The sequence below is a fragment of the Tursiops truncatus genome, chromosome 1, assembly GCF_011762595.2.
Source record: "Tursiops truncatus isolate mTurTru1 chromosome 1, mTurTru1.mat.Y, whole genome shotgun sequence".
Classification (NCBI taxonomy): domain Eukaryota; kingdom Metazoa; phylum Chordata; class Mammalia; order Artiodactyla; family Delphinidae; genus Tursiops; species Tursiops truncatus.
The window spans coordinates 86151687-86163940 of record NC_047034.1 but is presented as its reverse complement, the minus strand read 5'-3'; the positions used below and the strand labels follow the sequence as shown (position 1 = coordinate 86163940).

The 12254-nt window shown below is 47.4% G+C and overlaps 1 protein-coding gene across 1 annotated transcript; it reads right to left on the bottom strand.

Moving 5' to 3' along the window:
- Positions 1 to 3597: 3597 nt before the first annotated feature.
- On the bottom strand, positions 3598 to 11075 carry TMIGD3 (transmembrane and immunoglobulin domain containing 3). The gene is given in 6 exon segments (XM_019919127.2): positions 3598 to 4005; positions 5806 to 5906; positions 6626 to 6692; positions 8387 to 8734; positions 10800 to 10927; positions 11047 to 11075. Coding segments are annotated over 6 exon segments (765 nt in total). The 3' UTR covers positions 3598 to 3913.
- Between the last annotated feature and the right edge of the window lie 1179 nt (positions 11076 to 12254).

Genomic DNA, 12254 nt, shown 5'->3' with positions numbered 1-12254 from the left:
TCATCAGAAAATCTACAAACAACAAATACTGGAGAGGGTGTGGAGAAAAGGGAACCCTCTTGCACTGTTGGTGGGAATGTAAATTGATACAGCCACTATGGAGAACTGTATGGAGGTTCCTTAAAAAACTAAAAATAGAATTACCATATGACCCAGCAATCCCACAACAGGGCATATATCCAGAGAAAAGCATAATTCAAAAAGCCACATGCACACCAATGTTCATTGCAGCACTATTTACAATAGCCAGGTCATGGGAGCAACCTAAATGCCTGTAAACAAACGAATGGATTAAAGAAGATGTGGTACATATATACCCAATGCAATACTATTCAGTCATAAAAAGGAGTGAAACTGGGTCATTTGCAGAGACATGGATGGACCTAGAGACTGTCATACAGAGTGAAGTAAGTCAGAGAAAAACAAATATGGTACATTAACGCATATATGTGGAATCCAGAAAAATGATACAGAGGAAGCGGTTTGCAAGGCAGAAGTAGAGACCCAGGTATAGAGAACAAATGTACGGACACCAAGGGGGGAAAGCGCGGGGGCAGGGGCAGGTGGTGGGATGACTGGGAGATTGGGATTGACGTATATACCCTAATATGTATAAAATAGATAACGAGTTAGAACCTGCTGTATAAAAAAAAGAAATAAAATTCAAAAAAAAAAAAATGAAGAGGAAGGGCAGAGTAGGCACACCTGGTTCCTACCTCCAAACTCACTCATCAGACAGACCACTCCACCTCCGCTGGGGTGTCACTGAGGAGTGTCCCCGCAGTGGAGCTCAGTCCATGGGGAAGGAAGCTCCCTCCACGAATCTCTCTTAAAAAAACATAAGTAACATTTTTGAATACCAAGGTAAGGAAATTAAAGTGCAAAGAGAGATGACATAATTTACCCAATGTCTCCCAGCTAGTAAGTGGCAGAACAAAATTTAAATCGAGTCCTCTCACTTCAAATTCCTTGCATCTTGCCTCCACCCCAAGTTGTCCCAGAGTACGTATAGTGGCAGAGAAACTAGAAAGGTAAAGCCAGGGGATGTGTTCGAGAGAGCATGTTCACTCTGAGATGGAGCAGCTACTCCTGACAGCTGGACATGAAGGGGAAGACAGAGGAAGACAGAGTTGATAAATGAGCCCCCATCACCACCCGCAGTGCAGCCAGCCACACAAGGTCAGCAGAGCGCCAGGAATGCCCTTCTCCCCCCGCTGGCTGTGGTGCGCATCCTTGGGTAGGACTCTCTCAGTTTCAGCTGAAACTCTGAGCCGACATCAAAACAATTCTACCAACATTGAAGCTAGAAGCCACATCAGCTTTCCAGTTCAGGGCCAGTACCTTATGAACAGCTGCAAGAGGAGATGTAAACATCGTCCTATGGCCACACAATACGTGAAATATCAGATTAATTGCTCTTCCCTCTGTTTTTTTGAAGCTTCCCAGTTTTAATAGCACAGCCTTGTATTTACAAAGTCTTGTTTTTTTGTCTCTTTATCATGAAAACTGGTGCGTGACTAGCCTTGCTGGAAGAGGAAATGAGTAATTAAATAATTGACCACAGATTCAACAAGTCTTTGCTTGGTGTGGGAAGAAACATGGTTGTGGATGCTGGATCATGGAACCAGAGCAAACCTGTAGGATTCTCAGGGGAAATAGTTTTCCAGATAAGTAAGTGTAAATCTTCCAAGACGTCTATGGATGTCTTCATCTGTTGTGGAATATTGCTGTCTACTATCTTGCCTTGTGTAGCCAACTTGTACATCCAGTGTACAAGGCCAGCCCAGACTGGATTGCTATTTGCAGAACTGGTGGGCTAGTGGCTTCTTTATGCAAATTTAATACATGGCCACAGGGGAAGGATTGGGCTTGTTTTGTGGCTGAGGCGAGAGACAGCACTTTTTTTTTTTAAAACATCTTTATTGGAGTGTAATTGCTTTACAATGGTGTGTTAGTTTCTGCTGTATAACAAAGTGAATCAGCTATACATATACATATATCCCCATATCTCCTCCCTTTTGCGTTTCCCTCCCACCCTCCCTATCTCACCCGTCTAGGTGGTCACAAAGCACTGCGCTGATCTCCCTGTGCTATGCGGTTGCTTCCCATTAGCTAGCTATTTTACATTTGGTAGTGTATATAAGTCCATGCCACTCTCTCACTTCGTCCCAGCTTACCCTTCTCCCTCCCCGTGTCCTCAAGTCCATGCTCTACATCTGTGTCTTTATTCCTGTCCTGCCCCTAGGTTATTCAGAACCATTTTTAAAAAATTTTTTTTAGATTCCATATATATGTGTTAGCATACGGTATTTGTTTTTCTCTTTCTGAGTTGCTTCACTCTGTATGACAGACTCTGGGTCCGTCCACCTCACTACAAATAACTCAATTTCGTTTCTTCTTATGGCTGAGTAATATTCCGTTGTATATATGTGCCACATCTTCTTTATTCATTCATCTGTCTATGGACACTTAGGTTGCTTCCATGTCCTGACTATTGTAAATAGAGCTGCAATGAACATTGTGGTACATGACTCTTTTTGAATGATGGTTTTCTCAGGGTATATGGCCAGTAGTGGGATTGCTGGGTCATATGGTAGTTCTATTTGTAGTTTGTTAAGGAACCTCCATACTGTTCTCCATAGTGGCTGAATCAATTCACATTCTCACCAACAATGCAAGAGGGTTCCCTTTTCTCCACACCCTCTCCAGCATTTATTGTTTGTAGATTTTTTGATGATGGCCATTCTGACCGGTGTGAGGTGATACCTCATTGTAGTTTTGATTTGCATTTGAGAGACAGCACTTTTGATGTTGCTTGATCTGAGACTCTGGGAGGGAGGGGGCCAGCTGTGTGGGAACACGGAGGATGACAGCAATGGAGTGGCATCCACACTCCCTCCTCTCCCCATCAGGGTTCTGAGTAGCTTTGAGTTCCCTACCTATGGAGAGAGGGTTTAGGGTGGAAGCTGAAGGAACTGTGCTCATAAACGAGTGAGTGAGAGCCTGGACCTACACGTGCAGGGCATGTGCAGAACCCTGTCCCAGCCCTGCTCAGACCAGAGGGCAACTGAGTGTCCTGAGTGCAGAGACCGGCCAGCACCCTACCAGAAGAGACTGGAAGAGCAGGGTTTTTATGAGGGCAACAGAGGCAGTGGTGGGGAGCCGCCAGGGTCTGAAATAGCAGGAGAGACACTCTACGGGAAGAGAGGGTGCAGACATTCATGTAGGAGCTAAGAGTTTGGGTAATTCTGGCATTAATGACAGTGTCACCTCACCTGCACCCACAACTGCTGATGCCCCCGTATTGATTTGTGTTTCCTGATGTGAATGAATATTTCTCTTAATTTATCACACCTTGGTTTCTCGCTGATCAGAAGCAGGTATGCATTCAGTCTAGTGGCAGTTTCCCATACAGGACAGTCTTCGAGCCAAGAGAACCTAAGAACCCCTGATTTAGCCTCTCTCCCTTTCTTTGGGTAGAACAGCATGTAATACCAATTCAGAAGTAAATTGGAATACTATACTTTAAAAGAAACTTTTCCAGAAATACTCTCCCAGTGATATCCTGAGAGAAGTTAGTCATACCTTGGAGTTCATTCAACACTGGGTCAGAAATTTATTGGCTAAGGAATACAACACAAGTGATCTCCTGGCCCTCTGACCAAGATCTGGCCCTTTTCTTCACCTCTGACAAGCCGAGTGCGTGAGAACTAAGATCTTGAGATGTTATCCGACCGTGGCCTTGCTTAGGCGTGGCCTAGCACAGCCCCTCTGGCTGCCACCGTTCTTACGTAACTGCAAATGATAGCTGGCAAGGTTAGAGGGGCCTTCGAATGCCTGAGATCAGAATCAGTCCCCAAGATGTGGGCCAGTTGTCATGGTGACTCTATTGTAGCATCATTTTATTTTTCAACTAAATAAAAGAAATCTTCAGATCCATCTGTTCAGTATGAGCCATTGCCTTTGGAGTCAGGACATGAGAGAGGGGCTTCAAAGAGTCGTCTACTTTGTTGGAAACAGAAAAGGAAAATTGAGTTGAGATTTGTTGCCTACTTCTGCTGGGTGTTTCTGCAGCAAAAGTGGCAAACTCTGTCATGGGTGCTCCATGGAGACCAAACACCGAAGTTTGTTTTCAGGGTGGAAATCAGACGTCATGCCTTTAAAGGTCATCCCTCAGTCAGCAGGAAAGTTTGGTGCGTGGGGCCTGTGTTCACCTCTCACCAGGCTCTGGTGACGTGAATGCAGCTGGACTCCTTCAGAGCCCATAAAGGACCCTGATTGCGGCTGTCACGTTCCCATGGCCTGAGTGTGAGGAAGCAGGCCGTGGCTAAACCAAGTTGTACAACTCCTTGCTAAAAAAGAACAGGGTTGGGTGCCATTGCTTCAACTTGCGTAGCACCACGCATCTCTCCTTCAGAGTACTTACTCTAGTTGATGATCTCACGTGTGTGTGTGTGTGTGTGTGTGTGTGTGTGTGTGTGTGTGTGTCTGAGATGGCTTGCCTACTTCCCACTCTACATTATATGCTCCATGAAGACAGATGCTATTTCTTTGGCTCAGCTGTGTACCCCAGAATCTGGTCCTTGTTTATTGAATGAATGAATGAATGAGTGAATTAGTAAAAAATCCTGGGGAGTATGGGGTCCTCAATTGATAGAGAAGAAAACAGGCCCAGAGAAGTAACAAGTTTCCCAAGGTCATGCCTTAAGGAAGTGACAATGGGTTTTGCAAAAACCTAGACTCAAATTGTGTCCCAAAGGGAGAGGTCTTGGGTAAAACCAAGCGAGATGTTGCCTTGTCTGCATCCCCCACCTCCACAGTTCCCACAGCTCTTAAACGGCAAAAGGCCAGAAATGCCATGGGAGCCACTGCTTTGATTTCTTAGGACTCCTGCTCTGCCCCCGGGGCCAAATTATCACAGACAGAGAATGAGGCCTCACAGCCTTAGCTTTGGATTTCAGGTTTGTCTGGCTGTAGACCCTGTGTTTCGTTAACAGGTGTTTCTGGTTTGTGTTCTCTCATTCTCTAAAATGTTCTTTCCTACATTTCCATACCCAGAGGAGGTTGGAGTCTGTTTTGTAATTATGCCTACAGTCTCTCCATTGCCCAAGGTATTTCTGTGGCTTCTGAGCATAAAAAGAAAACAATAAAAAACCTATTAGACAAACAGTGGCACTTGTCTGTGATGCTCTCTCTACCCTGTGTCCACTTGAGAGGTTAGCCAATTCACCACAGGGTGGCCTTCTTCTATTTAGGAATAGGGTGCCCTACAGACCAGGGAGTGGTGGGCACAGGGCCCAGGATAGAAGAGTCAAGAAGGGAACTTACCGGAAGCGTGGGGACCACAGAGGAAGCTTGGCTGCTTTTCTGGCTTCTGGCTAGGGCTTTACCTGCAATCGCCCAAGGGCAGAAGGAGGCACAAAGCTGAAAGGCCTCTCCTCCCACGGCTCAAGGCTGGGCCTGAGGCCCTTGGGCCTGTCCTCTTCCGATCCTGACCCTTCTTCTCAAGGAGACCTTTCTATGCCTGCTTACCCAGGGGCCCCAGAAGCTCCTCTGACGTCTCAGCCTCCCTCCTCGCTGGTCTACACACATCTCCACTTATGAGGGTTACAGTGCTCTCTCTGCCACCTCTCAGAGAGCATTTGTCACCGTGAAACAGAATTGCCCCTAGCCCATGGGCAGGCGGCACGGGATTCCAGGGGTCCAGGCAAAAAGAAGAGGGTCACATTCACCCATTTGAAAGCTGTTCCTTGACCCCTTTCATTTTCCCCAATTCCCACCCACACCACCCCAACTGCTACCTACCCCTTCTACTCATTTGGCCTCTCCTTCTTCTGGACAAATGACTGATGATAGAGATGGTCCCCAAGCCCGTGCTCAGCATGCAGATGATGGGAATGGTCATCCTGGAAGGAATCAGACACAATCCGTGTCCCTTGGAAGACACCATCTTTTGGTTCTCTGCTCAGGATCCCCTTTTCTGGGACCCGTCCCCTCTCCCTGCCCCTGCTCTTGCCCAGTTCCAGCAATGCCTGGCAACCTGGATTCCTTCAGAGCACCCGTCTCCTCCAGACCACACTTGATTGGACCTGGGGTGGGTGTCTGACCAAGCTGGGCCCAGCCCCCTCCTCGGGAACTAACATGGGACTGGAAGTGGGAGGATGCAGTCTCAGGCTGGCGAGTCTCTTGAACAGGGGAAAAATAAACTCGGCAGCTAGAAATGGATTATCTTCTCCTATGGCAAAAATGAAATATAAAAGGGTAGTGGGGAGAGAGAGAGGAAGCACACACACATAAGCGGAGCAGATTAGAGATGGAGATAAATCCTGATGACATTCAGACACTTTCTCAGGGCTATCACATCCCTGCCCTCTCATTTCATCAGCCATTGCTCTCTCCTTATGAAGAATTTCCTCCTTTAGTTAAAATAGCCAGAGAGCATTCTTGCTGCTTGTGATCAAGAGTCCTAAACTATATTCTTTTGAAAGGAAGCAAATAGTCACACTGAAGACAGTTCAGGAAGAGAAACAATACACTGCTGAAAAGGAGCAGGTGCAAACCCACCGTCATGCTGTGTTGTTACTGCCCACCCAAAGTCTGCTTGTCTCCTAAAGTCATGACTCACCTGGAGTGATCTGCCTTGTGGACAACTTTGGAAGAACCGCAGCTTCTATTCTTGTTGCCTGATAGGTCTGTGTCAGAAAGGATTTGTTGAGAGTCAAATAAGGCCCATCCCCAGGCCCTTCCTTTGCCTTCTGCATCTCTGCACCTCTGCCTGTCATTCCCTCAGTCTCCAGAGAATTAGTGCCCTGGGTGACTGCTGGGTCAAGTCCAGCTGTTTATGGGTGCCCTGCACAGGGCAGAGGTGGAGGGAACAAGCAGGGCTGTAATCCAGCCCATATACTCGTTTGCCAAGCCATGCACCTTGCCACTGGGCTCCATGCACCTGGAGGAAGGGGCATCTTTTCCAGATTTGCACAAAGGCGCTGTGTTGACTAGATATGGCCTGTGGTTAGAGAGTGCCAGGCTGAGTGCCAGTCCTATCCTTAAGGAACTGATCAGTAGGTAACATAGTTGCCACATCGTGCTTCTGACAGCCACCAAAACCCAACGGGAGAAGGGCCACTATGGTCACCCACATTGCCACCTGTGATAAGACTGGGGTGTGGGGTGTGTGTCTGTGTTTCATTTAAACTAAGGAGCACACTTAGGTGGGACTTCTCTCATCCTGAGCCTAAAACTCAGGACAGACTACACAGTTAAGTAAAAGCAGAACCACACAAAGTAGAAACGCTGCAGGCGTGAAGGGTATCACACATTCAGTAAGAGGCTTGCTGAACAAATAACCAGTTGGTCAAGTGTGAGCAAGGCCCTCTAGCACCAGGAGGAGGCTTCCCGGAGCTTCCCTTAAGTCCTCTGTTTTCCTACTGACACTGTGCTCTGGATTGCACTAGAAAAAGGCATCCCTTCTAGAAATGGAAATAATGAGAAGTCACTGGAGGAAAAGAAGAAGAAAAGAAAGATAGTACTTTCCATAAGCAGTGTGCCTGAGACAGGTTTTCAGCATTGGACAGAAGGATTTGGGGGAGCATCTGGAGACCCTATGCCTTCGCCCGGGCCCAAAGGAGCAACACACTGGCTTACACAGACTTACCCCTCCAGGCTGCTCCACCCACACCCTTCCGGCAGCTTCCTGGTGCAAACTGTACTCCTTAAAAGAAAGCACTGACCTCTGGGACCATATTTATCCCTGTAAATTATGAAATTATTTAAGTGGACAGTTTTTGAGGGTGCTTGTCTGGGTGCTTAGACCACTTTTTTTTTTTTCTTTTTTTCTTTTTTTTGCGGTATGCGGGCCTCTCACTGCTGTGGCCTCTCCCATTGCGGAGCACAGGCTCCAGACGCGCAGGCTTAGCGGCCATGGCTCACGGGCCCAGCTGCTCTGCGGTATGTGGAATCTTCCTGGACCAGGGCACGAACCCGCGTCACCTGCATCGGCAGGTGTACTCTCAACCACTGCGCCACCAGGGGAGCCCTTAGACCACTTTTTACAGCCTCAGTCACGCCTCAAGAAGTGAACCTTCAAGATTCTAGACCTGCAAGGCAATGCTCTCGCACCTGTCAGCCTCCCAAGTTCCATCTGCCAGATGGCTGTGAGGGGAGAGAGGTGCCAAGAGCACCCCAGGGCAATGGACCCTCCTCGTCCCCAAATTCCAAGTCAGTTGTCAGCAGCAGCAGCAGCTATCCTACTATGGAGGGAAGGAGAGGCCAGGTTACCCCAGAGAACCTAGGGGGAGCCCGAGTTGTTGCTCTCTGAGTATTTACCACACCAGCTAACATGCACTGCTGTGGGTTACCTGCAGCTGGACCCCCAACAGGCTCTTACCTCTCCCAGACCAAAAATTGTTGGCCAGGGCTCTTCTGTTGTCAGTGACAACCAGCTCTGTAAAATCCATGTCATCCCTGGCAAAGTCCCACTGGATGCTGCACCAGTGCCAGCCCGTATCCTCCTTGGTCAGGCAGGACACAGTGACAATAAGCTGGTTTCCTGTGTCCCTCAGGGCCACACGGTCAGTGCTGTTGGGGGTGAAGGCGATGATGTTGCAATAGTCCCGGAAATAGCCTCGGCACCGGTATTTGGGGTGGTCCTTTTAGTGGGCATCGTAGTTGCAGATGGCAGAAGCTGTGTCCAGCACAAAACTTTCCTTGACCTTTTCGTCCATGACCATAGCATCTGTGAAAACACATATAGACAAACACTATTGTTCTTTTAAACACATTGTAGTTCCTGCACCCTGGAGGAAAATTAATTAAAGCATTGGAGGCCGATTTTTGCCTGCTTTAGGGTTGGCAACTGTTATGGGCTGAATAGTGTCCCCCTAAAATTTATACGTTGAAGTGTTAACTACCCAGTACTATAGAATGTGACTACCTTTGGATTTAGAACCTTTAAAGAGGTAATTAAGTTAAAATGGGGTCGTTAGAATGTGCCCTAATCCAATCTGACCGGTGCCCTAATAAAAAAGATTAGGACACAGACAACAGAGTGATGACCATGTGAGGACACAGTGAGAAGGCGGCCCTCTGCAAGCCAAGGAGAGAGACCTCAGGAGAAAGCAAACCTGCCAACACCTTGATCTTGGACTTCTGGCCTCCATCACTGTAAGGAAACAAATTTCTGTTGTATAAGCCACACAGTCTGTGGTTGTTACAGGAGGCCTAGCAGACTAATACAGCAACCCTGGAGAAGACTTCTTCCCTGGCCTAAGACCGGGTAAAATACATCTCCCCCTCTGCACGAATTTAGGCGGCTTCTCATGTTGCTTGCAGGGGAGGGTAGAAGAGCCTGAGGCTTCCTGTTAGTATATCCTCTGACCCTAGCCCCCCACTCCACCTTGGTATCCTCGAGAAGAAAGTAAGGAGGTTTGAAACAGAAACAAACTCACAGACATAGAAAGCAAATTTATGGCTACCAAAGGGGAAAGGGCAGGGGGAGGAATAAATTAGGAGTTTGGGGTTAACAGGTACACACTACTATATGTAAAATAGCTAAACAACAAAGACCTACTGTATAGCACAGGGAACTATATTCAGTATCTTGTAATAATCTATAATGGAAAAAAATCTGAAAAAATATATATATGTATAACTGAATCACTTTGCTGTACACCTGAAACTACACAACGTTGTAAATCAAATATACTTCAATAAAATTTTAAAAAATAGAAAATAGGGCTTCCCTGGTGGCGCAGTGGTTGAGAGTCCGCCTGCCGATGCAGGGGACACGGGTTCGTGCCCCGGTCCGGGAAGATCCCACATGCCACGGAGCGGCTGGGCCCTTGAGTCATGGCCGCTGAGCCTGCGCGTCTGGAGCCTGTGCTCTGCAACGGGAGAGGCCACAACAGTGAGAGGCCCGCGTACCGCAAAAAAAGAAAATAATTATAGAAAAAGAAAGTAAGGTGGTTTAGAGGTTTCTGATAGATGTATAGGGCTGAAAACAGAGATGTCTGGTTCTATCTGTCCTCAGGGGCTAAGAACTTCATGTTTCCTCCATACCAGACCAGTGTGGGCACATCTGTCATCTCAGGATGTTGCATAATAAGGAAGTCATGTACTTCACATCCAGCATGATAGTGGCTGGGGAAGTGTCTGACCAAGGAGACGAGATGGGCAACAGAGACCACTCCTCAGCCTTCCAGATGTGCACTGGGGCCTCCTCAAATGCTGCCTCAAGTGTAGCTCACAGTGGGTGTGACCAGCCTACAAAGCAGGCTCACATCCTTGATATCATTTGACATGGTATGATATTTTGTTCTCAGATGGACCCCATAAGAAAGATTGTGTGATACTCAGTTTACTGGCCTGAACACTGACTCAGAGAGGTGCAGTGACTTTCAAAGGTCACAAGCCTGGACAGTGGCAGAGCTGGGGCCAGCCTGGTCCTCTGAGTCTCATCTTTGGGGTCAGGCATGGGCAGAAAGTGGGAAGTCCAGTCCTCATATATTAGCACAAATGTTTTTAAGGGGAGAAAGGGGAAAGGAAGGGGAAACTTAAACTGAGAGAGAGGATCCAGACCCCTCATTTTAGCTGAGGGCTTCAAATTCCCCCACAACCCCTTCATCAGATCAAAGAACAAGGACTAATTTAGACAAGATCTATTTCCACCTCCTTTTATTTTCCCATCCCACTCCTTAGGTGGTTTGAGCTAATAAGCAAGAACTCCAGGTAGGAAAGGAAAAGAAAATGCACAGTCTCTGGGAAGCTTGGAGGGCTGGAGATGTTCCTTCCCTATCTCTTACCTGAAAAGACAGTCAAGGAGAGCAGAATGAAGAGCCTCATGACTGGAAGGAAGTGAACCTTCAACTGGGATGACCAGATGGACCCAGTGGTCTTAGGAATCCTAGATCTGTTTTCAGGAAATAGGAATCTTTGAGTTTAAGATGGTTTTATCCTGTTTGGAGTGACCAGGGAAAAGAAGGACCAACCAGTTAACCCAAGAAGTGCTACTATGTATAGGTCCCCAGGTCGTGCACTGCACAAGGGTACCTCATCAGAGGGATGCCATTTGTGGACATCAACTTACTTATATAGTAATATGAGAAAATTCTGGGCTTCCTGGTAGAGCCCAGAACAGCAGTGAAGATCCCCCTCCTGGGTAAATCCACTCTGGCACACGAGGCACACTCAGAAGGGCACATGTGCACACACCATCACTGGCACACATTCGTCTGTGCGACAGTGCCCTGTTCTGCCAATGGTCCAGGTATCATACGAGGCCAGGCCTCTTGTCTGTTCACCACTCTTGGAAGTCCAATTCCTATTTAGCTGAGAGGAAGACTAGTAATGAGATTCATAACTATCCTGCCTTCTGAGTGGATAGAGGGTGGAGCCTGAAGCAGGTGGAGCCTGGCATCCGGAGCATGTGAGCAGGTGAAAGTGAGGGTTTTTGTGCATCAGTAGAGAGGCTGCAGCCTAAAGACATCTTGAAAGCTTTCTTGGGACAAAGCAAGGCTATCTGTCCATGCAGCAGAAGCTTCCCCTTATTCCTAATGGGACTCATATGGCCTGGCCACTGATTTTTAAAGTTTGAATTATGGAACCACCCTCAGTTGAATTTAAGCTGAATGCTTACTTATCACATCCCCGAGCTAGCACTTCTCATCAAGGGCTGGACGTGGGTGATTGTCCAGGTTTTCAATAATGTCCTCTCTTGAGGAAGGAGAGCCTTTCTCTAATTCACACCAAGTCAGTATATGGGCCAGCAGCAGGCTTGCATCATGGTACGTGTTTTACCTGCATCATGGTAGGTGTTTTGCTTATATTGCCTCATTTATTCCTTACGAAACATTTATGAGTTCAACAATTAAACTGCACAGGGAAAAAATGAAGCAGGAATCTATAGATTAAAAGGGGCTTAAGAGACATATTGATAAAATTGCAATATATGGAATTTATTTGGATTCTGACTGAAGGAAACAATTGAGAAAATTTGGACAGTGACTAGATAGTTGATGATATTCAGAGATTATTGTTGGGGGACAGAGTCAAGATGGCAGTGTGGGAAGACGCTGAGTTAGGCTCTCCCCACAACTAGGGCACCTGCCGGTCACTGGTGGGGGACCCTGATGCCCAAGTAGACAGGAGGAACCCCCAAGTGAACCAGTAGGACACGGGGGCACTGAGGGGGAAGAATTGGAAGCCAGACAAGATTGGTGCCCCTGAGGCTGGGGAGATCAGGACAGGCAGGCAGGAGG